The sequence below is a fragment of the Heterodontus francisci genome, chromosome 1 (assembly GCF_036365525.1).
Source record: "Heterodontus francisci isolate sHetFra1 chromosome 1, sHetFra1.hap1, whole genome shotgun sequence".
In the NCBI taxonomy this organism is placed as follows: domain Eukaryota; kingdom Metazoa; phylum Chordata; class Chondrichthyes; order Heterodontiformes; family Heterodontidae; genus Heterodontus; species Heterodontus francisci.
Window position 1 is genome coordinate 54,728,109 of NC_090371.1, and position 27,678 is coordinate 54,755,786.

The following is a 27,678-nucleotide window of genomic DNA, read 5'->3' on the forward strand; positions in this document are numbered from 1 at the left end:
TCAGGAGAGTTAATGGGGTGATCTATGAAGGAAGGTGGCCTTTGGCCAGCAATAGACAAAACCCTAGCCACTCAGCAAACACCAAGCGCTGCTACCCTCCCCATGTTGTGCAACTCACGTAGTCACATGCAATGCTCAGAAAGGCAATTAATATGGAGCACTCACCTTGGCAGAATGCAGGAAGTTGTTGACCATCTTCCTGCACTGGACCCAGTTGCACTGAGGCTGCTAACCTCCTCTGTGATCTCCACCCAGGCTTGCTTGGTCAAGTGGGAGGACCTCTTCTTGCCATTGCGGGGGTAGAGAACCTCCTGATTTTCCCTTGCCACCTGGAGGAGAATCTTCAGGGAGGCATCACTGAACTGTGGGGCCACCCTGTGTCTTGTCTGTTGTCTCGGCCATTGTCTTGTGCTTTCCTCTGGGATGGAGGGTGGGGGTGGCGTTACAGGAACAAGTCAAAGTTGTAGGCTGCACCAAGCTGACAATGAATCCAAGGCAGGAGTGAATGCAGGGCTGGCAGGCCTCTAAATATGGCGCCAACACCTGCTCGGGAGTCATCTGAAACTGTAATCAAGGACTAGACTCCCACCCCGCCACATGATTGGGGGGGATCCCCCGCCTCCCATATGCAAATAGCTGCCCATCATATAACTGCGATGGGGATGGTACCCACATGATGGACGGAAATGACACCCTTTACCAGGTCCATCGCCAGGCCAGGGAGTCAAGAATAATTGAAGCCCTAATTTTAACTTAATGTATCTGGTGAGAACAGGGTGTGTTTGAGTCAGATGTCTGGTTTACATCCAGCTCAATTTTCCTGAACAATGAAGTGTAACATCAGCCGAGGTTTAAATTGGACATCTGGCCTGAATGTGCCCCAAACTCACTGGGTGGCTCAAGTTAAAATCAGGGAATGTATTGAGAAGGTCAGGTAGGGTCAGAGGGCTGGGGATAAGTGAATCAGGACATGCAGATGTAATTATAGTTAAATCACAAAAAATTACAGCTATTTGGGAAGCAAAGGCATAGAGCTTAGCAGGTTTTTGCAATGTAGGCTGAGCAGCTGGAATGCAAAACTGAGGCACGATACTGCAACGCCTTCACTGGTGAGGGAGTCTAATCAAAAAGTAAGAGATTTAACCGATAGTTTCCATTATGAATGTCAGCATAAGAATTTATAATGGAAAATGTTGACAAGAAGTGGAGCAGTTGTATTATTTGTAATAAGTTACAGTTAAATGCTAGGGTTGTGTTTAAATTGCACTACTACTTTAAGAGGATTAAGAATACTATTGGATCAAGGCACATTCTATTGATATCTATTTTGAGATTTGCACGGATATCATAAAATGTTTTGGTTAAAACTCTTTAGTTGCTCAGGTGAGTAACATCCAGTGGCTTTGTATACTTGTGGCCATTTGAAACTTGAGTATTTGTTTATCACAGCTATAAGGATGCGACCTAAAGAGTGAAGGTACTCTGCTGTACTCTGGAATTTTGTTTCTCATGCCCTGTTCTTTCTGACCTGGTTTTTACAGGGTCAGCGGGAATAGCACTGCGACTGATGGGGACTATGATTATCTGATCAAGTTCCTGGCTCTCGGGGACTCAGGGGTCGGTAAGACCACGTTTCTGTACAGATACACAGATAATAAGTTCAACCCCAAGTTTATCACCACAGTCGGAATTGACTTTCGGGAAAAGAGACTGGTGAGTGCTTGCCTATTGTTTTAACCATTCTAGCCGTAGTCTATCACCATTCATAATGACCAAATATGGACTAATGAGGGAAAATACTGCGAACAAAATTAAACTTGCTTTGAAAAATTTATTTTAATTTTACTTGTAAAGATCATCGCTTGTCAATTACTTGTTTGTGCTGTGGGGAAAGGTCTGGGTTTTCAAACAGCTTGTAATATCGCTGGTTTCCTCTTCTGCCGATGTCTATCAGGGTGAGTGGAATCTCTGTAGTCAGCTGAATTATGATAAAAGTTAGACTAGTTTAGTCAAGGAAGTGATGGTCCAAGCAGCGTACTGATGCTCTAATGAGCAAGGTTATAGAGTGAACAAAGCTGCTTTATGCCTTGCATTCTTCCTACTTCATGTTTCTGTGAGGAAACTACTGAAAGGAGATCAAGAACTACTGAACTGGGGAAATCTCACTCCACTTGTGCATCCAGAATCACGGATTCATACAACACAGAAGGAGGCCATGAAGCCCATCATGCTTGTGCTAACTCTTTGAAAGAGCTATCCAATTAATTCCTCTCCCTGCTCTTTCCCCATACCCCTGCAATTGTATTTCCTTTTCAAGTTTTTATCCAGTTCCCTTTTGAAAATGTCTATTGAATCTGCTTCCATCTCCCTTTCAGTCGTGCATTCTAGATCACAACAAGCTGCTGCATTAAAACAATTCCCATCTCCCCTCTGGTTCTTTTGCCAATGATTTTAAATCTGTGTCCTCTGGTTACCGGCCTGCCTGCCAGTGCAAACAGTTTCTCCTGATCTACTCTGTTGACTAAGCATTGATTTAAGATTATCACCTCCTGTTGACTAATTGGAAAGACAACAGCAAAGGCCTGGGAGCAGCTCCCTCTGCCCACCCACCCTGTCAGCAAAGGAAAGGGATACTTAAAACATGCAGTACAAAGATTTCTGTTGAAAGTTTGATGGGGAATTGTATCACTTGGTGAAATTCTGAACCATACACAACAGTGTAATATTTTTAATACATTACAGCTAAAGAACACTGATACTGACTGTTGTCTTAAATAGCAACACAACTTTAATAGGATTATTAAGGGGAGGCAGTGGCGTAGTGGCAATGTCACTGGACTAATAGTTCAGAGCCCAGTCTAATGCTCTGGGGACATGGGTTCAAATCCCACCACAGCAGGTGGTGAAATTTGAATCCAATTAATAAAAATCTGGAATTAATGGTGGCTATGAAATCCTTGTCATAAAAACCCATCTGATTCACTAATGTCCTTTAGGAAAGGAAATCTGCTGTCCTTACTTGGTCTGACCTACATATGGTTGACTCTTAACTGCCCTCTGAAATGGCCTAGCAAACCACTCAGTTCAAGGGCACTTAGGGATGGGCAATAAATACTGGCCTAGCCAGCAATGACCACATCCCACTAACAAATAAAAAAGGATTAAGAATGATTGAATTATACCATGGGATCATAGGCACTTTAAAAAGGTTGGTACTGATACCATAGATTATGATTTAAAATCTTGTAGGATGTTAGAGAATTTCCCCTGTGCAACACCCCCCCCCCACCCCCCCCCCAACCCTATCCCCAACATAGGGAGAAGAAAATAAGCACGGAGTGCCTGCTCCTGATCCCTATCCAACATCGCTCGGTGAGGAAAGGGGTCATTGGATAAAGAAAGGATCAGACTTAAACAGCTGGTCACATTAAAATCGTCTGCCAATACTCAGTGTCAGTTTTCTCACATGAAGAGGTGGCTGCTTGAGTGAGATACCAGAGGGTGACCATAACCCCCGATGAGATGATGTCTTCGTGAAAGAATGAGGGAAAAAAGTTCTTCTTTTGGGCCTCCTTATCTCGAGAGACAATGGATACGCGCCTGGAGGTGGTCAGTGGTTTGTGAAGCAGCGCCTGGAGTGGCTATAAAGGCCAATTCTGGAGTGACAGGCTCTTCCACAGGTGCTGCAGAGAAATTTGTTTGTTGGGGCTGTTGCACAGTTGGCTCTCCCCTTGCGCCTCTGTCTTTTTTCCTGCCAACTACTAAGTCTCTTCGACTCGCCACAATTTAGCCCTGTCTTTATGGCTGCCCGCCAGCTCTGGCGAATGCTGGCAACTGACTCCCACGACTTGTGATCAATGTCACACGATTTCATGTCGCGTTTGCAGACGTCTTTATAACGGAGACATGGACGGCCGGTGGGTCTGATACCAGTGGCGAGCTCGCTGTACAATGTGTCTTTGGGGATCCTGCCATCTTCCATGCGGCTCACATGGCCAAGCCATCTCAAGCGCCGCTGACTCAGTAGTGTGTATAAGCTGGGGATGTTGGCCGCTTCAAGGACTTCTGTGTTGGAGATATAGTCCTGCCACCTGATGCCAAGTATTCTCCGAAGACAGCGAAGATGGAATGAATTGAGACGTCGCTCTTGGCTGGCATACGTTGTCCAGGCCTCGCTGCCGTAGAGCAAGGTACTGAGGACACAGGCCTGATACACTCGGACTTTTGTGTTCCGTGTCAGTGCGCCATTTTCCCACACTCTCTTGGCCAGTCTGAACATAGCAGTGGAAGCCTTACCCATGCGCTTGTTGATTTCTGCATCTAGAGACAGGTTACTGGTGATAGTTGAGCCTAGGTAGGTGAACTCTTGAACCACTTCCAGAGCGTGGTCGCCAATATTGATGGATGGAGCATTTCTGACATCCTGCCCCATGATGTTCGTTTTCTTGAGGCTGATGGTTAGGCCAAATTCATTGCAGGCAGACGCAAACCTGTCGATGAGACTCTGCAGGCATTCTTCAGTGTGAGATGTTAAAGCAGCATCGTCAGCAAAGAGGAGTTCTCTGATGAGGACTTTCCGTACTTTGGACTTCGCTCTTAGACGGGCAAGGTTGAACAACCTGCCCCCTGATCTTGTGTGGAGGAAAATTCCTTCTTCAGAGGATTTGAACGCATGTGAAAGCAGCAGGGAGAAGAAAATCCCAAAAAGTGTGGGTGCGAGAACACAGCCCTGTTTCACACCACTCAGGATAGGAAAGGGCTCTGATGAGGAGCCACCATGTTGAATTGTGCCTTTCATATTGTCATGGAATGAGGTGATGATACTTAGTAGCTTTGGTGGACATCCGATCTTTTCTAGTAGTCTGAAGAGACCACGTCTGCTGACGAGGTCAAAGGCTTTGGTGAGATCAATGAAAGCAATGTAGAGGGGCATCTGTTGTTCACGGCATTTCTCCTGTATCTGACGAAGGGAGAACAGCATGTCAATAGTCGATCTCTCTGCACGAAAGCCACACTGTGCCTCAGGGTAGACGCGCTCGGCCAGCTTCTGGAGCCTGTTCAGAGCGACTCGAGCAAAGACTTTCCCCACTATGCTGAGCAGGGAGATTCCACGGTAGTTGTTGCAGTCACCGCGGTCACCTTTGTTTTTATAGAGGGTGATGATGTTGGCATCGCGCATGTCCTGGGGTACTGCTCCCTCGTCCCAGCACAGGCATAGCAGTTCATGTAGTGCTGAGAGTATAGCAGGCTTGGCACTCTTGATTATTTCAGGGGTAATGCTGTCCTTCCCAGGGGCTTTTCCGCTGGCTAGGGAATCAATGGCATCACTGAGTTCCGATTTGGTTGGCTGTATGTCCAGCTCATCCATGACTGGTAGAGGCTGGGCTGCATTGAGGGCAGTCTCAGTGACAGCATTCTCCCTGGAGTACAGTTCTAGGTAGTGCTCAACCCAGCGGTCCATCTGTTTGCGTTGGTCAGTGATTATGTCCCCCGATTTAGATTTGAGGGGGGTGATCTTCTTGATGGTTGGCCCAAGAGCTCTCTTCATGCCATCATACATTCCTCTGATGTTTCCGGTGTCTGAGGCCAGCTGAATATGACTGCATAGGTGTTGCCAGTAGTCGTTTGCGCAACGCCTAGCTGTTCTTTGTGCAGTACTTCTGGCTGCTTTAAGTGCTGCGGATGTTAAATCGCTGGGGGCTTTCTTGTAGTAAGGGGAAAAGGTGAGGAATATTATGAAAAGCCCAGGAGTTTAGTTGAAACTTCTGATAACAATATCCAAATCACAAATCTTTATACCACAAGCATCTAATCACATATAAATAAACTGCAACCTACTTTAAGAAGAAAACAGTTTTTTTAAAGTACTGAGCTAAGCAACCTTTGAAATGGCAATTTAAGTCAAAAGATTTAGTTACATTTTATCTGTGAATTGGAAGCTACATAATAAAGTGTTTGTACAAATATACCCACAGAAGGACTGTTTATATTTTATTGCAAATAAACATCTAATATAAATATAAAAGGGACTGGACAAATATTAAGAATGGGATCAGTTTAATCAAATTGCCCAATGGATTTTGATGGTTCCCAAGCTGCTGAGATCATAAGACTGTCATGTCAATGGAGGCAACCCGTAAAAGAAAAAATATTTTACAACAACTTGCATTAAAATAGCACATTTAACATCACAAGGTGCTTCACAGGAGCATTATTGGATACACATTGGCACCAAGCCAAAGACGACAATATTAGGACAGCTGACTAAAAGTTTCAATGAAAATAAAAATCGAGAGAAATATAAAACAGGCTGCTGATTTCGCTTTCACCCACTTTACCCTGTCGCACCATGTCAAAATCTATTTCACTGATTCTACTGAGCACAAGAAGTTATCCGCGGTAATCCCATCTTTGCAACAGGAAATCCCAGAGAAGATTCACAACACTGATCCTCAGTATCAGAAGACCAAAAAAAAGGAAAGGATGTGGCTGAAAGAGGATCTCATTGTAAATGATAGATGGCATAGAAAAGGTAAATCTAGAACACTACTTCAAATAAAAGTGTTATGATAGGAAAAGAGTCCACATGCTTAAACTGACAAAAGGCAAATTTAGGACTAATGGAAGGAAGTTCCTCATGCAAACTGATGAAAATGTCGGATGGATTTGCATGTAGATGAGTGGAAGCAAACCTCTTAAAGAGTTATCTTTAAAAACTGTTGAATGCTGTGATGGGCTCTTTCTGGATGGATGAACAAGGATGTGCCAAATGGCCTTCTTCATATATATCCATCTGATAACATTCATTTGATGTTAATCTTCTAACCCAGTCACTGAAGAGTTATCCCTAATTATGGAGCATGGATTCTACCAGCTACACTCAACTTATATGATAATTTTCCCGATTATCCATGTGAAATGGGTGTAAAGAGCCGCTCTCCATTACTCCTGAATTTGCAATGCAATCCCTGTTTCTTTTCACTTCTTCAAAGAGAGAGTAACCTAGATTTTTTTGTTGCTGTTATTTTAAAATATTGATGCAAAGTGGGATACTTTTCAGTTTCATAAAATTACCCCAAGTGAGAATGACACGGTGTATTTGATTCTATCCCAACCTTGTGTGACGAGTAACATCATGATACCGTCCATGGCAAATTTCACCACACTGCATCCCTAAGCACTGCAAATGGTGCCTCTTAATATGCAAGGCGAGTGGTATAGGCTTAGTCAGCTACCCAGGTTTAATCCAGCAGTGAACTTTAATTTTTAATTATTAGCATTAATAAAACAATTAAGTACAACTTTTCTCCTCAAAGAAATTTAAGGAAGGATAACATGGGCAGTACTTCCAATAGAAAATGCCTCTTTCCTCTCTGCCCAATCTCTGTAATGTTCAGAATTTCACCTGGTAGGAGATGGTTTTATTTTGATGTTTTTGTGCCAGTGAAGATCCTCCAGCTTTGAGTTTCCCTTGTCTTAGAGAGCTGTTAAACTAAGATCACGCAAGGAAGCAGCTCCCTAAGGAACCCTGTGTATCAGCAATTTGAACTAGGCCCAGTAAATGTTTGGAATTTCTAAACTGGCAAAAATCCAACTGGCATTGGCTTTCTGTGGCTTGTGTGCTTTCTGATCAAAATTCATGTCAGTGCAGAGTGTCTATGTGTAGTTTTCCACATGTGACAGTTTATCAATGCTTCATCATTTCACTCGTGGATAGGCAGAAATAACAGGTCTCCATGTTGCTATAAAGAAACTAGAGGATATCCCTTATCAAATATAATGTTTTAAAAACTATTAGTTAACATAAAATAAGCAGGAAAGTGAAGAATATTTTGTCTTGAAAGTACTTTCCCCTCTTGTCTCTCAGTACTGAAGATAAGTACAGTCCAAAGTTGGCATGATTTTCCCAATGACAAATCTGCTTTCTTGATTTTTTTTTCTTATTCATTCATGGGATATGAACGTTGCTGCCAAGACCAGCATTTGTTGTCCATCCCTAATTTCCCTTGAGAAAGTGGTGGTGGGTCGCCTTCTTGAACCGCTGCAGTCCATCTGGTGTTGGTGCTGTTAGGAAGGGAGTTCCAGGATTTTGGCCCAGCAACAGTGAAGGAACAGCAATATAGTTCCAAGTCAGGATGGTGTGTGGCTTGGCGGGGAAATTGCAGGTTGTGGTGTTCCCATTCATCTGCTGCCCTTGTTCTTCTAGGTGGTTTTTCAGCTTTTTAGGATAGAAATATCTGTTTGAGGGGCAAAAAATTCTTCAAATCTCTAAATAAAAATTGTCTCATGGATCAGAAACTAATAGGGACTGATTTTGATATGTTTCTGTAATTAGGCAGGCAGTGTTATGAAGGTGTTATGAACCCAACCACAGCAGCTACATACCTGAACCTTCTTGGTGGTCACATCATATTAGCTTGTGGCCAGTGAGCTGCATGTGCTGACGGGGCAGTGGTGGGGAAGGGCAGGAAATGAGCTGAGTCAGCCAACAGTGTGGACTAGGGGTGAGGGATAATCCCAAGAGTATGGACAGTGGGAGTAAGGGTGCGCACAGGAACTTGCAATGGGCCAGAATATTTTTCTGGGACCAGGAGGAGCATAGCTGCTTATCCAGTGTAAATGGAAGGACTAGCCATAGGAAATCAGCTCCATGGTGTCGGTGCCTCTTTACTGCAAGCAACTATGTGTAATTAATGGACTAATAAAGCTACTGATATTAGCAGACCTAAAGGCAATAGATCTTTGATACTTACTGCAGTAAGCCATCTTTGACATCCCAAGGCAAAATCACTAATCTCATTTTATTCATTTTTTTAGTTGTACCATGGTGGAGGTGCAAATGGTAAAACAGATACCCTCTTTAAAATCCATCTCCAACTATGGGATACAGCTGGACAAGAAAGGTAATGCTACATATGCTGTTAATTAACAGTCAGTGTAACTTTCTACAGCTTTTTATATACTAAAATGATCCACTTAATTTTCTCATACTGGGCTCATTGGGCTGAATTTTATTGGGGCGACGCCGTTTGAATCACAGCGCCGAGCCGCCCTCCCCATATTACACAGGGTGAGGCGGGACATTCGGCGCAGTGAGAGAGTCTTTGACAGTTGTGCAGCAGGTGCTGGGGCCCTATTTTATGCGCCCCAGCACCTGCTTCCTGACAGCTGTCAAAGAAATACTTACCTGACTGCTGAACAGTGGAGCTGCTGTCAATCTGGCAACAAAGCAGAAAGTGCTGCAGAAATCCAGCAGGTCAGGCAGAATCTGTGGAAAGAGAAGCAGAGTTAACTTGTCCAAGTTCACAGACCTGAAAGTTAACTCTGCTTCTCTCTCCACAGACGCTGCTTGACCTGCTGAGTGACCCCAGCACTTTCCACTTTGCTGCCACATACTTACCCTGCTGTGTCATGTGAAGTTGCGATCCTCTTCTCCCACTCAAGTGTAACATTCCTTCCTGTAGGCATGCCGCACCTGGGTGAATAATCTTAAATTTGCACCTTCCAGGACATGAGACTTAAATACACCATAAAAGATAGTACAGAGGTTTAAAGAGAACACACTGACGCAAATGGGAATGCACGGGTGTCACAGCAAAGTAAATACGTCTTTCACTAAATGTTCCTCACCAACATGTGTGTCCTTTTCTCTGTGTGAATGATGTTTGCCAGCATGTAGGGGCAATGTCACATCCCTTTGCAAAGTTGGCCCTTCAGAAGATCCAACGTATGCAATAACAGCATTGCCATGCCACCATTACACATGAGTGTCTCCACGGATGCAGTGACATGGACATTGGCTCAGTCAGCTGCTGCCTCTAATGGTTTACACAGGGATGCTGCAGATGCGGACTGGTGCACAGCAGGTGAGCGAGGGTGATGTGTGGCTTGCAGAGCTCATGTTGGTCCCTATGGAGCAGACGGCTTTTGTCTGATAAGCCACTGCCGCACATCCCAACCTCACTGCTAGCCCTGCGTGCAGAGCCTGGGTGCCATCTGCCCTCCCATGCGTCTTTCATATTGTAGGTCCTCAGCGTCTTCATAGTCCGAGGAGGAATCCTGCTGGCGTCTTTCCTCATCATGCCAGGCCAATTGGGTGCGTAGTTGTGCAGAACAGCAAAGAAAGGAGCTGGCATTTTCGGCCCGTAGTACAGTGCATCACCCTATCCACACAGGCATTGGAGGCGCTCTTTCAGCATGCCGATCTCCTGCTCAATGGTGGCTCATGTAGCTCAGTGGCTGGTGTTGTATCTCTCCTCTGCAGCAGTGGTGGAGTCTCTGACCAGTGTCGGGAGCCATTTCTGCAAAGGATAGCCCTTATCTCCAAGAATCCACCCCTCCATCTGAGCCAGTTGAGTGAACACCGGTGGCAGACAGGACTGGCACAACACCCAGGTGTCATAGCAGCTGCCTGAGAAGCGGTCACATATTCGCTGCAAGCATCTGCAGTGTTTACATACCAGCTTCACCTAGATGGAGAGGGCTCCTTTAATGGTGATGTCTGCAGGTGGTAGCCTGGCAATAGGCCTGATGGCCACATGAATGCAGTCTATGAACATTACAACCTATAGTTCTCCGGCAATGGTGTCAGAAACACTGGCCCTCTGGGCCTGGCTGTGAGAGTCCATCCTAAAGTGGACATCCTCACTGGCCCTCCAGTGCAGGGTATTGGTGGCCTCCCTGATGCAGTGGTGCACTGCTGACTGTGTGACCCCACAAAGGTCTCTGGTGGGCCCCTAAAAGGCTGCAGAGGCGTCAGGCTTGAGAACTGCTGCCACTATGAGGAATAAAGGCATGGGATATCCACCAGAGCCCATGGGCTGCAGGTCATCCTTGAGCAGGGCACAGAGACGTGTCACCACCCTCTTTATAGCCGCAATCTCCTCTGATACTGGTACTCTGACATCCGATGACATGTCATGTGGGGCCTGTAAATGCACAGCAACCGTAATGGCAGGCTCCCCTTGGGGGCTGCTGCTCATGACCGAGAGCCTCTACGTGGACCACACCTGCCTGTTGATATTGCCTCTGGCGCATACGGATCCTCACATGCAGAGGATCACATAATGTAGGATGAACCATACCTATTGCCATGTGATAAATCAAGTTGAACCCTCCATGTATTCGAAGGTTCCTAACAGGGCAGGGATTGGTGTTGACGGGCACATCAGCTGCTTTTCTGGATCAACTATGTGGCGTGCCATGGCGTTGCCCATCTTGGCCAACACTCAGAGTGGCACAGCATGACCACATCAAGATCCTACCAGCTGAATGGATTGCCCCCACCATCCATAAAATCTTAATGCTCCTGCCCTTTCTGGCACCCTCTCCACACACAGTGTGCCCTTGCCCCCTCACAAACACAGAGCGTACACTGTTAACGGAGGGATGGTACATGGTACCTCCCTTCATGCCAGCACAGCTTTCCCTCCAGTACTCCCAGAACCCCTCCCTTTCAGAATGCAGAGTGCAACCCCTGTGTATCCCCCCTCCCTCCTCCTTTTAAGAATGCAGAGTGAGACCCCTGAGTATCCCCCCTCCTCCCTTTAAGATTGCAGAGTTAGAACCCTGCATAGCCCCCTTCCCTCCTCCCTTCCAGAATGCAGAGTTAGACCCCTGTATGTCCCTCCTCCCTTTAAGAATGCAGAGTTAGACCCCTGTGTATCCCCCTTCCTTCTCCCTTCCGTAATGCAGAGTGAGGATCCGCCAGCTTTTCAGATCGTGAATGGGACGGCACGTGTTGGTCGCCTTTTCAACGAAAAATCCAGCAGTGTCGGTGGAGAGGAGGCGGGCTGCATAATCAGCATAGGTAAGTAAGCATTACCATATGCTAATTGTGGTGCCGCCGCCGTCGGTAAAATGCGGCTGGCCCGTCTCGACGTCGCAGTTCAAGGCGGGCCTCTCCCCGCAGTATTTTACCGCCCCTGCACCGTGACCCACGACATCGAGGGGCCGGTAAAATTCAGCCCATTATGTTCTACTAAAAGAAACACTGGCTTTTTGAAAAAGATGTTCAGCAAGTAATTTTTTTTTTATTTGGAGAGAGAAAAAACATGCACCATTTTATGAGGAGGATTTTAACTGCCAGTGAGCTTCCAATGGGATCCCTGGTTTCAATTTGATTCTTGCCTGTCGTGGTAGTATGAAGCCATAGCGAATTTAACCCCTACTTTTGTGTCATCAGCAAATTTTTATATTGTTCCCTTGGTTGCAAAATCTAAATCAGTAACAATGTAGGATTTATAAAAATACATATTTCGCCTGTTCATTAAGCGAATATAGATTTCAAATGTGTTTTATTGGTTTGCAACTGTTAATGAACATTTCGTGTGGTGTTCCTGTCCCCACTTCTGTTGTGTGATTTTTCAATCATCTCTGTGGAAAATGTTCCCAATAGCATTTTAAATGTTTGAGACAATGGTCAGCTTTCAATACTGCTAATCAGATCATGTAAAGTCTTTGCTCTCATCACAAAAACATTTCCAACATAGTCAGCAGTTTTAAATGATTCACTCATTGTAAGTGAGATCTAAAAGTATTTTTAGGTAGGGTTGCTTTTTTGATTGGCAGCATAAATCTATATTATACAGCTTTTTATTATTTTAATATGCAAAATTCTAGTTTCCTTCCTTCATGCCTTATTTTTTGTGTGAGAGATGCCCTCCACCCAACTATTGACATTCTCCTGGAGGACTCCTAGTCCTGACTTCTGGAAGACAGTCAGCACCTGAAGGAATTGCAAAAAACATTATTTTGTTTGTATGCAGAAACAGAAATAACATGCCAGTAATTCAATGAATACAGAGAAAATATATAGAATAGGACGTTCTTGCAGCATTGTTCATATACTGCATTACAGAACGGCAGAAATTTGTTGAACTTGCGGACTGGCAAGTTTAAAGACCTATGCTCTGCTGACCTTCAGTACGCCTGAGTTGTAAAACCTGAAGAAGGAGCTCTAACTGAAAATGGCTTACTCAATAGGGATAGGAGAATTGAGTGATTGAACACATGGTTGGAGAACTGGTGTAGGAACATAGGAGCAGAAGTAGGCCATTCAACCCATCGAGCCTGCCCACCATTCAGTACGATCACGGCATTTCATCCACTTCAAATATGAGGGCATCCGATTTCTGAGACATTGGGACTGATTCTGGGGCAAGTGGGACCTTTACAAGATGGATGGGTTGCATCTTAGCAGGACTGAGGCAAATATCCTCGCAGGGAGATTTGCTAGTGCTGTTGGGGAGGGTTTAAACAAAATTGCCAGGGGGATGGGAACCTGAGAGGGAGCTCAGATTGGAGGGAAGCAAAACTGGTAACTTGTCAGGGGTGTGGGAACCAGGAGCAAGTATCAGAGAGGGGGAGATAGCACGAAAGTAGGGAATAGTAAGTTATTATGTGGGGTCAGAGTAAGCGAGAAAGTAATAAAGTCTGAATCAGGGTTAGTATTTATGTATTTATGTGAATGCACAGAGTATGGATAATAAGACTGGTGAGGTAGAGGCGCAGGTTGCCATGTGGAAATATGATGTTGTGGCTATAACAGAGACCTGACTCAAAGAAGGGCAGGACTGGGTGTTAAATATTCCTGATACAAGGTGTTCAGGAAAGATAGGAAAGGGAAAAAGGGGGAGAGATGGCGTTATTGATTAAAGAGAGCATTGCAGTGCTGGAGAAAAAGGATGTCCCAGAGAGGTCGAGGACAAAATCAATTTGGCTAAAACTAAGGAACAAAAAAGGTGCAGTTACATTGCTCAGTGTTGTCTATAGGCCACCAGCTAGTGGGAAGGATGTGGAGGAACAAATTTGCATAGAAATTACAGAGAGGTGCAAATAATATAGGGTAGTTATAATGCAGGACTTTAATTGTCCAAACATAGACTGGGATAATAGTAGTGTAAAAGGCAGTGAGAGGCAAGAATTCCTAGAGTGTGTTCAGGAAAATTTTCTACAACAGTATGTTGCGAGTCCAACGAGAAAGGAGGCACTGCTAGACCTGGTTCTTGGGAATGAGGTGGGCCAAGTGGATCAAGTATCAGTGGGAGAGCATTTAGGGGACAGTGATCATTGTGTCATAAGGTTTAGGTTGACCATGGAAAAGGACAAAGAGAATAAGGACAAAGGACGAAGAGGGTGAGAATAATTAACTGGGAGAAGGCCAACTTCAGTGGGGTAAGAATGGAGCTGGGGTGAATAAATTGGAGTCAAAAGCTGGTCGGAAAACCAGTAGATGAACAATGAGCTACCTTCAAAGAAGAGATAGTTCGGGCACAGTCAAGGTATGGTCCCTCAAAGGGGAAAAGTAGGACAAACAAATTCAGAGCTCCCTAGATGACAAAAGAGGTAGAGATTAAGATAAGAAAAAGTGTGCTTATGACAGATGCCAGGTAGAAAATACTATGGAGAACCAGACTGAATATAGAAAGTCCAGCGGGGTAGAGAAAAAGCAAATAAGAGAAGCAAAGAGAGAGCATAAAAAGAGACTAGCAGCTAGCATTAAAGGAAATCCCAAAGTCTTCTATAGGCATATAAATAGTAAAAGGGTGGTAAAAGGAGGAGGAGCCAATTAGGGACCATGGAGGCAGAGGGCATAACTGAGGTATTAAATGAATACTTTGCATCTATCTTTAACAAGGAAGAAGATGCAACCCAGGCAATGGTGAAAGACGAGGTAATTCAGACACTAGAAGGGTTTAAAATTGATAAAAAGGAAGCATTATGTAGGCTGTCTGTACTTAAAGTTGGTAAAGCACCACGACCAGATGAGATGCATCTAAGGAGACTGAGGGAAGTGAGGGTGGAAATCGCAGAGGCGCTGGCCATAATTTTTCAGTCTTCCTTAGACTTGGGTATGGTGCCAGAGGACTGCAGATATTATACCCTTGTTCAAAAAAGGGTGTAAAGATAAACCCAGCAACTACAGGCCAGTCAGTTTAACTTCAGTGGTGGGAAAACTTCCAGAAAAAATAATTCGGGACAAAATCGATAGTCACAAGGGGAAATGCGAGCTAATTAAGGAAAGCCAGCATGGATTTCTTAAGGGAAAATCATGTTTAACTAACTTGCTGGAGTTTTTTGAGGAAGTAGCAGAGAGGGTTAATGAGGGCAATGCAGTTGATGTCGTGTACATGGACTTTCAAAAGACATTTGATACAGTGTGACATAACAGACTTGTGAGAAAACTTGTAGGGTTCCGAAGAAGGGTCACTGACCCGAAACGTTAACTTTGCTTCTCTTTTCACAGATGCTGCCAGACCTGCTGAGTGGTTCCAGCATTTCTTGTTTTTATTTCAGATTTCCAGCATCCGCAGTATTTTGCTTCTATTTTTCTTAAGACTGCTTGAAGAGAAATGGCTGACACATGACTAAAACTCAACTACATTCCATCATTTTTGTGAGGAATTCAAAAGCAAAGAAATGTACATCCGAACACTGCAGATATGCAAGATACCAACTATTTTTAAGAAACTACAAACTACACAGAGATTCCCATTGCCACATTCATTAGCATTGTCAAAGATTCAGGAATTTTGGTCCCTTAGCTGAGGCTAATTGATTTGCCCTTACTACCCACTGCTGAGATCAGCTAATGTTGTGCAGTACAGGAATTAAAACTATGATCCGAATGGCTCAATACTATGCTGCTGATTGATTCACATATCGAGTTACCTGAAAGCTGAATATGCCTTTAAAAGACCGAAGCTTAACATTGTAGGTGTACATAAGTTTTGATAGTTTATGGAGGCAGGATAATGGCAACGCAAGGCCTAGATTTGTGTCCGTGATTCTTCCACATAGATTTCACAGAATTTTATAGCACAGGAGAAGGATATTGAACACATCACACTCATATTAGCTTTTTGAAAGCAACTATCCACTTAGTCCTCTTCCCCTGGCCTTTCCCTATACCCTTTCAGGCTCTTACCTTGTAGGGCCTCTTGCCCACAGGAAAGAAAGAGTCAGCCAGCTAGCTGCTCACCTGCTGGGTGCCTGGCTTTAGAGCAGAAGAGGCTTGGAAATGTGTTGCTAGTCTTCTTGACCTCAGAAGGTGTTTGAACTAGGGACCCTCCAAAAACATAAATGGGGAAAAAGAGCTTTGAGTGTCAACCTCAACGGAAGAAAGTATATTTAAAATAAATTGCTTCACAAGTAACAACAATTCTTCACTGTAAAAGAAAATAATTTCATGTACAAGATGTCAAGATGATGCCCAAAACATTATATTGTACAAAATTATATAACTGGCCTGCAAACCAAAAATTCCTAATGAGACATTCCACTGTGGCAGGATATAATGATAGATGGTAAGATATTGACTGCTTGCTTTATGCATTTTTTAAATGGATGATAGCATTGCATTCCTTTTATTCCTGTAGGTTTCGGAGCCTCACCACAGCCTTTTTCAGAGATGCCATGGGATTTTTATTGCTCTTTGACCTGACAAGTCAACAGAGTTTTCTGAATGTGAGAAGCTGGATAAGTAAGTTATGCTGTTAATTCAGTTCTAATTAAAGCATTCTTTTGAGGGGTGGAGCTTTTATAGAGAGCTTAACATGAACATGAATAAACCTGTTTTTCTGCATTGGAAAGTTTCTAAAAATATAAGTGTTCTCGGCAACTATCGGTTTTGTGTTTACACAGGACTTTGTGGTAATCGGAAAGTTATGTCACCTTATCTGTTGGAAACCCCATATGCACATTTGTCCATCAATGAATCTGATGTGCTGTTAGAAATGAGACACAAGTCAGATATTTTCATTTTGACAGAAGCACATTCTATTCATTGATGTGTGGGATAGTCTGGTGCGTGTTGACACTGCTGAATGAGACAGTCTGATGTGTGTTTATACCGTGGACCGTGGGGCAGTCTGATGTGTGTTCACACTGCGGAGTGTGGGGGTAATCTGATGTATGTTCATACTGTGGTGTGTGGGATAATCTGATGTGCGTTCATTCTGAGGTCTGGGAACATCTGATGTGTGTTCACCCTGCAGTGTGTGAGCGACTGTGTTCACTCACACTGCTGTATGTGGGATAGTTTGATGTGTGTTCACCATTGCGGTGTGGAATAGTCTGATGTGTGTTCACACTGCGGTGTGTGAGAGACTGTGTTAATTCACATTGCTGTGTATGGGATAGTCTGATGTGTGTTGAGACTGCGGAGTGTGGGGTAATCTGATGTGTGTTCACGCTACAGAGTGTGGGGTAATCTGATATGCCTTCATGCTGCGGCGTGGAATAATCTGATGTGTGTTCACACTGCTGTGTGTGGAATAGTCTGCTGTGTGTTCACACTGCGGTGTGGGAGAGACTGTTAGTTCAGACTGCAGTGTGGAATAGTCTGATGTGTGCTCACACTGCTGTGTGGAATAGTCTGATGTGTGCTCACACTGCAGTGTGGGATAGTCTGATGTGTGTTCACACTGCTGTCTAGGAGAGACTGTTAGTTCACACTGCTGTGTGGAATAGTCTGATGTGTGCTCACACTGCAGTGTGGGATAGTCTGATGTGTGTTCACACTGCTGTCTAGGAGAGACTGTTAGTTCACACTGCTGTGTGGGATATTCTGATGTGTGTTCACACTGCAGAATGCAGGTATTCTGATGTGTGTTCATGCTCTAGTGTGGGATATTCTGATGTGTGTTTGCCCTGCAGTGTGAAGTAGCCTTGAAGTGATCTATGACTTTAACCCCTTGTCGGGACTAAACCGAATCAGGAGTACAGCCCCATGGATCTCCTTTAATCAAGTTCAAACCAGACAAATTCTCAGACACTTATTTGGGTCCAAAGAATTGCACTAACTTTCCCTCAAAGAAAAAAAAATAACAGAGAACTTTACCATCTTTCGGATAGCCTATCTCTAATATTTTGTGACTAAGTCATAAATATCCCAGATATTATAAGGGTCTGGGAAAATCTCTTCAATACGTATCTGTCCACTTAAAGATACATAGAGAGGGGGTTCTTGTAGTTGTATACAGAATACTACATGAGACGATTTATTAACTTTTATATATTTATTAAAGAATTTAACATACAATAACTTTCTTAAGTGGATGAGTATATCACAATATCAAATTTTACTGAGAGATGTAACACATATTCTATTTCTAACATAGAATCCAAAAGTTTAACCTTGCTAATGTTACAGCAAAATTATCTTAGAATATCCAGAATATTCATCAAAACTTAAAGTAAACTTGCACCTTAAATCCCCGAATAAGGCATGGGATGAGAAGTGTTGTTGAGGATTCAACACCCCTATGTGTTTGCTTCAAACCCCTGTACTTAGACTATTACTAAGGTGTCGAAGAGACTTAGCAGTTGGCAGGAAAAAAGACAGAAGCGCAAGGGGAGAGCCAACTGGGTAACAGCCCCAACAACCAATTTTATCTGCAGCACCTGTGGAAGAGTCTGTCACTCTAGAATTGGCCTTTAAAGCCACTCCAGGTGCTGCTTCACAAACCACTGACCACCTCCAGGCACTTACCCATTGTCTCTCGAGACCAGGAGGCCAAAGAGAAAAAAAAAGTCATATGACTTTTGCATTAGATGTGACCTTCTTGTGTTCCTTTTAAAATCTATATCTTTAATTTAATGTTTTACTGGAATTTGAAGTTGTGAGCTTTTATCTGGTCATAATGTTTATAATTGTGTTTACTTGACCTCTCTTGTTCCTGTGAGTACATTCCATTTATTGTTAATTGCACTTTCCATGGTACCCCCAGCAACCTCCGGAGCCGACCTATCTGAACAAACTAATTAAGTTTGTTGCTACCTCTTACTGACAGGATATTTCAATGTATGTTTTTCTTCCAAGCCCCTGACAACAGAGATTCTATTCCAACAGAGACCTTGAAATATTAACCTCTACCATCTTAAAGGGGAAATTCAGTGAGCTCTGAAAACTAACCATTTATTCAATCTTTAACTCTAAAGGCATAATACGCTGTTTCCAAATTCTACTTAATCAAGCCTATTATACCACTTTTCCGTCACAGCCTGATGAGTGTTCACACTGCAGTGTGTAGTCAGATGTGTGTTCTCGCTAGTGTTTGGGAGTATCTGACGTGTGTTCACTCAGGTTTGGAAGGCGCTGCCGAAGAAGCCGTGTCAGATTGCTGCAGTGCATCTTGTGCATCATTGCTGCCACTGTGCGCCGGTGGTGGAGGGGATAGATATTTAAATTGGAGCTGATCAAGTGAACTGTTTGTTCTGGGTGTTATCAAGCCTCTTGAGTGTTGTTGTAGCTGCACTCATCCAGGCAAGTGGAGAGTATTCCATAACACTTCAGTTGAGCTTAAGGTCAAAGGTGACCCTGGGATGTTGATTGTGGGAGATTCATTGAATGTCTAGGGGATGGTCTTAGATTCTCTCTTGTTGGAGATGGTTGTTACCTGACATTTTCTTGACATATATGTTACTTGCCACTTATCAGACCATGCCAGGATGTTGTACAGGTATTGCTGCATATGGTATTGACTGCTTCATTAGCTGTGGAATTGATAATAATCATCAGTAAACAGCCCCAAATTTGACTTATGATGGAGGGAAGTTCATTGTTGAAACAACTGATGATAGTTAAGCCAGGGATGCTGCTCTAAGGAACTCCTGCAGTGAAACCCTTGAGCTGATATGATTAACCTTCAACAACCACAACCATCTTCCTTTGTGTTAGATATGACTTCAATCAGTGGAGAGTTTCCCTCCGCCCACTCCCCCCCACCCCCCACAACGATTCCCATTGACTTCATTTTTAGTAGGATTCCTTAGTGACACGCCCAGTCAAATGCTGCATTGATGTCAAGGGCAGCCACACTCACCTCACCTCTTAAATTCAACTCTTTTGTCCATCTATAAACCTCTCTATGGCCTCACCCCTCTGTCTCTGTAATCTGTTCCAGACCTTAAAGCCTCACTCCAAAACTATCTATTCCTCTGACTCTAACCTCTTGTGAATATCCCCCTTCCTTTTGCTCACCAGTGGCAGCTATGCCTTCAGCCACCTAGGACCCATATTCTGGAATTCCTTCCCTAAGCCTTCTCTTTTACGGCCATCCTTTTGGCCATTGCTCCCTTTGCCTCTTTGAAGTATGTTAGGATGATTTTCTATGATAAGTTTTTATTATAGTTGTTTATAACACACGCAAAGTTGATTTCTATGCACTAGGTGTGCAGATGCTCCTTTAAAATGTAAGTTAGGTGAAGAAGTCTACATATACATGTAAAAACTATGTGCAGAGCATTTTCTTAATTGTTTGTTTGAATAACAGCCATACAATATGAACAAGGGACTGTCAGTGGGAATGGATACAACGTCTACTGATGTGAGATCAGTATAATTATATAATAAAAGCAAAATACTGCAGATGCTGGAAATACCTTTGGATGATTTACAGCTCTGCCAATCTTCAAATAGCTGAGATAGGAGGAGCTCATACTTTTCACCCATTTGATCGCTCTAGTTTGGTATGCATTGTTCCTCAAATGACTGGGAAACTGACCAGATTGGATCAGTTGCTCATTTTATACCCAACCAATTTTATTTTCTATTGAAATTAGTGCAAAATAAATCAGGTAAAATGTAGAGGCAGCCAGTACCATCCCATCAGTTTACAGCCACATGGTTTACATTAAAATGACGCCCCCATGTCTCTCTCTCTATATATATATTTGTACTACTTTTACCTTTGACTCAGAAGGTTGTGGGTTGAATCCCAATTTTAGAATTTCAGCACAGAACCTTAAGCTGACTTTCACTGCTGATGGAATATGCATTGTTATAGGTGTCAAGCTTTGAATGGCTTGTTGAACCGAGAGGCCCCCGACCAGTTCGACTGGTTGTTAAAGATCCTATGGAATTATTCGAAGACGTGTAGAATGTTCACTTTGATATCCTGGCTAACATTTATAACTCAACCAGCACCATGAGATCCCCTTTGACTGGTCAGGCATCTCATTATCATTTGTGCCAGACATAGTGTTACATTTACCCAAATAACAACGGAACTGCAAAAGATATATCAATGTTTGTGAAGACATTTCTGAGAGATATAATAAAGCAGTATTTAGATGTAGAAACAACTCTTAGTTGGCTATGCCACTTATTTGAATATTTTAAGAAAAACTTCTGGGGCTGCCAGTTGGGACCTGCCTCAATCTGTTGGTGATTTGATAGACCTGGGCTCACCTTGACATCCCTCTTCTGGGTCCCACTGACTGCTGAAGACTCTGGAATTCTTGCTGTAGGTAATCCATGCCCTCTCTGTTCTGCCAATGGTCTTACTTGGAACAGGCAAAGGCTCAACCCCCAACAGGCCAATGCAGAATCCCTGACATAAGGTTGGGACCCAATCTATCTAATGTGTGGCCCTTCTAGTGCACTAGTTCTGGTGGGACTGCATCAGAACAACCATGGAATTTCAGCTTGAATGTTTTTTCCCCCCACACTGCTTTTTTATGTGGATTCAGAGAAACTGTTCTATCACATGAGATGTCAGGTAGATTATTGGGTTCGGGACTGTATTTTATCATGGCTTTAAATCACTGTGCCTATTGCATATGAATGATTATCTTGTTTGTATTAAACTCCTATGCCTGCTATGTGAACTGAAGCACTTAATCAAAACATTGGCCGGAATTTTCTCCACTTAAAAAATTTTCATGTGTCGGGACCATTTCTGGGTCATGTCAGCGGTGTGCCCTCTGACGCAATCTTACAGGAGGCAGCCAATTAACAGGTTGCCTCCACATTCGCTATCCAATTAGGAACGGCCAGCGGGCGCCAGATGCCGGAGAACCAATTAGAGCAGCTGAAGGGAAGGGCATCCGGCAGCCCCCTGAAGAATGGTGTGCGCTGCTCAGGGGAATGGAGAAGGAGAAGGCACCACAAGGTAGAGGCAGCTGCTGATGCTGGTACTGGCAGATAATTCCTAACAGACAGAACTATCAGGTGGATCCATTTGAAAAAGAAATGTTTCCACCTGAAAGCATTTACCTGCGGATGTGTTGAATAAAACCTATATGCTCATTTAAAGGTAATTCGGCATATTCTTTTCATGGTGCTCTGACCTCCTGCTCTGCGCTCGCCTCATATGTCCTCGCACCTTCGGCAAACTTCCATTGCCATAGGAAAATACCAATTAATTGGTGCTATAATGGCCTTAATTGGGTTCCTGCCATTGCCAGTGGGTGTTGCCATCTGGGTGCGTAGCCCACCCTTGGGAAAAGCAGCTAGAGGTAGAAAATCTTCTATAAAACTTTCCTGAACCCGCTTCCCACCCGATCTCCAAATCTTCAAGGGGCTGTCAAAATTTCCCCCATTAATTTCAAGGCCTATACTTCCTGGCTGGTAGAGAATTTTCAGGGAAAATTACAGTTTAATCCAGTTATTCTATATCCAGACATGGATCCATAAGAAAAAAGTTCCCTCTAGATCTCTACCTGGAAGGTAACTACTTGCTGTGACTTGTAATCTTTCACAGAGCATTATTGTGCCATTTCCATATAGGGCTGGATTTTACCAGGCGCCCCACCGTCGGGCTCCATGGTGGTGGGGGGGGGGGGGAGGTGTGCGGGGAGCGGAGAGGGGGTGGGCAGGGGAATCGGATGATCATTCCGGCATAGGCCTGCCATGGAGCCCAACGCCAGGACGCCGGGCCCGATCCTCCCGCTGGCGGTGAGGCTCCGTGACTGCCCCCCCCACCCCAACCCCAACCCCAACCCCAACCCCAACCCCAACCCCGGCTAGGTGACGGGACCTGCATTTAAATATGGAAATCAATAAAATTAATACATTTAAATAAACTTACCTTGAATCTTACCGGCCCTCCGTAAGATGCCACTTTAGAGTGGCAGCCGGCACCCCTGCACCTTCACTTCCCTGTCTTGGGAAAGCAGGCGTGACACTGGTGGGGGGGAGGGGGAATTAAGATTTTTAGTTCGGGAGGCGGAAATGGGGTCAAATAATCGTAATGAGTGTAGGGAATGGTGGGAAGGGGTGAATTTAAACTTTGTACATTCTTGGGGGGGGGGGAGCAAGGTCATATTTCAAAGGTAAGTGTTTTTGGGGGGAAGGGAAAATAGTTAATATCATTGGTATTGGGGGGTGGCAAAGGAGCATTAGAATTTTATTGGGTACATTTTGAGGGGGTATTTCTTTAAAAGTTTAAACTTACTGGCAGCGTTGGCTGCCCTTTAAAAATGGCGGCAGCACCTGCACATAGGCAGCTGACGCATTGTCAGCGTCAGACAGCCTTCCCCCTACATGTGATTGGGGCGGGGGCGGGGGAGTGTTGCGGGCCGACCTGGGTATTTAAATAAGATTGCGGTGGCTCTGCTTTTCGCGGGCTCTTTAAATCCACCCTAATGTGCAATTTGACGCTACTGATCTTAAAGAGTGCTGTGGAAATGTTTTTTGATGGAAGCAATGTATCATTTCACCAAAATAACTTGTAGTGAGTGATGTAATGGTGCATTACAGAAATTATCTGATTGTCTGAAAGTGAGAGGTTGTTTATCAAATGCTTCACTTATTGAAAATAGTGTACCTTTAAGTCTTGGAAATTCTCTTTTTTGTACTACTTTGATAGAGTGACCATATTGTATAAACTGAATCCAAGGACTCAGAGAGTGGGAGCACATCAAAGTAGCCAGGATGGAAAATGTAGGTTGCACTATGTAGCAAGGCAAAATATTTAGCAGCCTATGTTTTAGCAGTTTCACATATACACTACAAATGTTCATACAATTACCGTGAATGTAATGTCACACTATTGAATGCATGCAGGTGCTGTTTCCATACAGTAACAGTGTTCAGGAAGGTCAGTTTTTTTTTTACCCACTATCTATAAGGACTAGTCTGGGTTGATTCAACTTTGCAAAACAAATTGGTAGCAGACCTTGAACTAGGATGTGCTCTAAGAACAGCTTCATCTTTAGTGGCACTTTCATATTCTCTTAGAGTCATGAGTCATAGAGTGATACAGCACTGAAACAGGCCATTCGAGTCTGTGCCAACCAACAACCACCCACTTATACTTTCTTTTTTTTTCTTTTGGGCCTCCTTATCTCGAGAGACAATGGATATGCGCCTGGAGGTGGTCAGTGGTTTGTGAAGCAGCGCCTGGAGTGGCTATAAAGGCCAATTCTGGAGTGACAGGCTCTTCCACAGGTGCTGCAGAGAAATTTGTTTGTCGGGGCTGTTGCACAGTTGGCTCTCCCCTTGCGCCTCTGTCTTTTTTCCTGCCAACTACTAAGTCTCTTCGACTCGCCACAATTTAGCCCTGTCTTTATGGCTGCCCGCCAGCTCTGGCGAATGCTGGCAACTGACTCCCACGACTTGTGATCAATGTCACACGATTTCATGTCGCGTTTGCAGACGTCTTTATAGCGGAGACATGGACGGCCGGTGGGTCTGATACCAGTGGCGAGCTCGCTGTACAATGTGTCTTTGGGGATCCTGCCATCTTCCATGCGGCTCACATGGCCAAGCCATCTCAAGCGCCGCTGACTCAGTAGTGTGTATAAGCTGGGGGTGTTGGCCGCTTCAAGGACTTCTGTGTTGGAGATATAGTCCTGCCACCTGATGCCAAGTATTCTCCGAAGGCAGCGAAGATGGAATGAATTGAGACGTCGCTCTTGGCTGGCATACGTTGTCCAGGCCTCGCTGCCGTAGAGCAAGGTACTGAGGACACAGGCCTGATACACTCGGACTTTTGTGTTCCGTGTCAGTGCGCCATTTTCCCACACTCTCTTGGCCAGTCTGGACATAGCAGTGGAAGCCTTACCCATGTGCTTGTTGATTTCTGCATCTAGAGACAGGTTTCTGGTGATAGTTGAGCCTAGGTAGGTGAATTCTTCTACCACCTTCCTACACTAGGGGCAATTTACAATGGCCAATTTACCTATCAACCTGCAGGTCTTTGGCTGTGGGAGGAAACCAGAGTACCCGGCGGAAACCCACAGGGTCTCAGGGAGAACTTGCAAACTCCACACAGGCAGTACCCAGAACTGAACCTAGGTCGGTGGAGCTGTGAGGCTGCGGTGCTAACCACTGCGCCACTGTGCCGCCCACTGTGCTCTTCTAGATGCCCTGCCTTCACTCGAAATAGAAAATACTGACAGACATATTGAACAGAATACAGATGTTTCTTTTCCAGTTGGTCATCAATATGTAAAATCCTTTTGAAGCCAGTCATTAAAGCAGCAGTTACATTTTTGACAACTCCATTTTCACCAAATTTCAAATCTTTCGTGTGTTCTACATCATGTGCCATTCAATCAGTGTCGTAGCTACGGCAACTGCAATAGTGCTGTTTCATCTATGTTACAGCTAATCATAATAATAATAATAGTAGAAACATTCTGGATATTTCTCTCGAAAGCATTTATTATTATTTAGACATTTAGCAGGCACCTTTATCCAAGGCTGTACTTCACTTATGCATGAGACATATTCCAACACAAGAAATTAAAAGTTAGGCTATTCAGGGATGAGTTTACTGTGGGGACTCTTCTGGGGACATTATTTGCTGGGGGACACAGTACTTCATCCGGGTACTATCCCTGGAAAACAGGGACACATGGTCACCCTATACATTGGTTCATTTGTTTGTGGAGGTAGAAACAATGAGGAAGAATATTTGATGACGTACATTTTGGTACAGGTCTTCCTCATTTTCTGAATTTAGTTCAACACCCACACATTAAACTCCTTCACTCCCTGGTGCTTGGCTTCACAGTATCCAAGTTTGATTAGTAGATTTGATTTCTTTGTCAGTTTGAATTTCCTGATTTGTAGCAGTTTGGACTCTTTGCTGCCACCTCCAGTCTGTTTGGGTTACTAAATGTTTTGACTATTTGTTTCATTCAGGCCAGCTACAAGCAAATGCATATTGTGAAAATCCTGACATGGTTTTAATTGGAAACAAAGCAGATTTGTCTGATCAGAGAGAGGTACAGGAGAATCAAGCGAAAGAGCTGGCAGACAAATACGGGTGAGTTAAAACAAAACTTCTGGAAATACTCAGCAGGTCAGGCAGCATCTGTGGAGAGACAAACAGAATTAACGGGCTGGATTTTGTAGTCCCACTGCCCGGAGCGGCAGTAGACGTGGAGCATGGCGGCCGACCCCACAAGACCCGTGCTGCCGTGCTGCCACACTGCCACGATTACACGGCGGACAGCCACTTTATATATTGACGGCGGTGGCACCCCCCCACCCCAATCACGCGGCAGGGGCTGCCAGCGCTGCAAACAGTACACCATAACGCAGAGTTCACCCCTTTCCCCTCCACTTATCAGAGTGCAGAGTTTACCCCTTCCCCACCTCGGTTGCACCAGCTTTTCCTGGACGGGAAAGTGAAGACGCGTGAGTGCCAAACGTCATGCTGATGATCAGGAACTGAAGTTAAGATCGCTGTGCTTTATATTTTAATTCATGTAAATATATAATTTAAATATGCTAACTTGAGTCCTGTCACAGACCGATTCTCTGCCCCGCCCATCCCCCCACCACCACGGAACCCGACATCGGGCTGGGAACAAAATCCAACCCAACATTTCAAGTCTGTGACCTTTCATCAGAACCAGCAAAGGTTAGAAATGTAATAGGCTTTGAGCAAGTTAAAAGGGAAGGGCGTGGGGGAAGAAGAACAAAAGGGCAGTGGGCAGGAGAGGTTAAGTGACAGAGATTTCACAGAACGAAGGGAAAGGGAGTGCTATTAGTTGTTTTAGAAGACAAAGTATGAGTCCAGAGAGAGTGTTAATGGTGGATTAAAGAACAGCTCTGTCCGAAAGCAAAAACATGAAAACAAGTTTAAGATAGGCACATGGTTAAAAAACAAAATTTAAAAAAAGTAAATAAGAAAAAATATATATTTTTTAAATGGTATTAATGCTCTGAAATTGTTGAACCCAATGTTGAGTCCAGAAGTCTGTAAAGTACCTAATCAGAAGATGAGGTGCTATTCCTCAAGCTTATGTTGAGTCTCATTGGAACACTCTAGCAGCCAAGAACAGAAATGTGGGCGTGAGAACAGGGTGGTGAATTAAAATGGCAAGCAACCGGAAGCTCAGGGTCAGGCTTGTGGACAGAGCAGAGGTGTTTCACAAAGCGGTCACCCAATCTGCTTTTGGTCTCCTCAATGTAGAGGATACTGCATTGTGAGCAGCGAATACAGTATAGTAAATTGAAAGAAGTACAAGTAAATCATTGCTTCACCTGGAAGAAGTGTTTGGGGCATTGGATAGTGAGGAGAAAGGAGGTAAAAGGGTAGGTGTTACATCTTCTGTGACTGTATGGGAAGGTGCCATGGGAAGGGGACTGGAGGAGAGGACCAGGGTGTCACGGAGGGAACGATCCTTTTGGAATGCTGACAGGGTAGGGGAAGGGAAGATGTGTTTGGTGATGGCATCACGCTGAAGGTGGCGGAAATGTTGGAGGATGATTCTTTGTATGTGGAGTGGAAAGTGAGGACAAGGGGAACCCTGTCACAGTTCTGGGAGGGAGGGGTAGGGGTGAGGGCAGAAGTGCAAGAAGTGGGCCGGACATAATCGAGGGCCCTGTCAATCACAGTGGGGGGAGTCCTCAGTTGAAGAAAAATTAAGACTTATCAGAAACGCTGTTGTGGAAGGTTGTATCATACGGCAAATACGGGTGAATGCTTTGCTCAC

The 27,678-nt window shown here is 44.2% G+C and overlaps 1 protein-coding gene across 10 annotated transcripts in view; it reads left to right on the forward strand.

Annotated features, from left to right (window-relative positions):
- Window positions 1-27,678, forward strand: part of rab27b (RAB27B, member RAS oncogene family) — a 214,341-nt gene that overhangs the window by 183,005 nt on the left and 3,658 nt on the right. For all 10 annotated transcript variants that reach the window (XM_068030700.1, XM_068030732.1, XM_068030754.1 and 7 more), the window contains 4 exons: window positions 1,542-1,713; window positions 8,818-8,903; window positions 16,380-16,483; window positions 25,877-26,000. In XM_068030700.1, coding sequence (XP_067886801.1) covers window positions 1,542-1,713; window positions 8,818-8,903; window positions 16,380-16,483; window positions 25,877-26,000 — 486 coding nt within the window. The remainder of the gene's footprint in view (window positions 1-1,541; window positions 1,714-8,817; window positions 8,904-16,379; window positions 16,484-25,876; window positions 26,001-27,678) is intronic.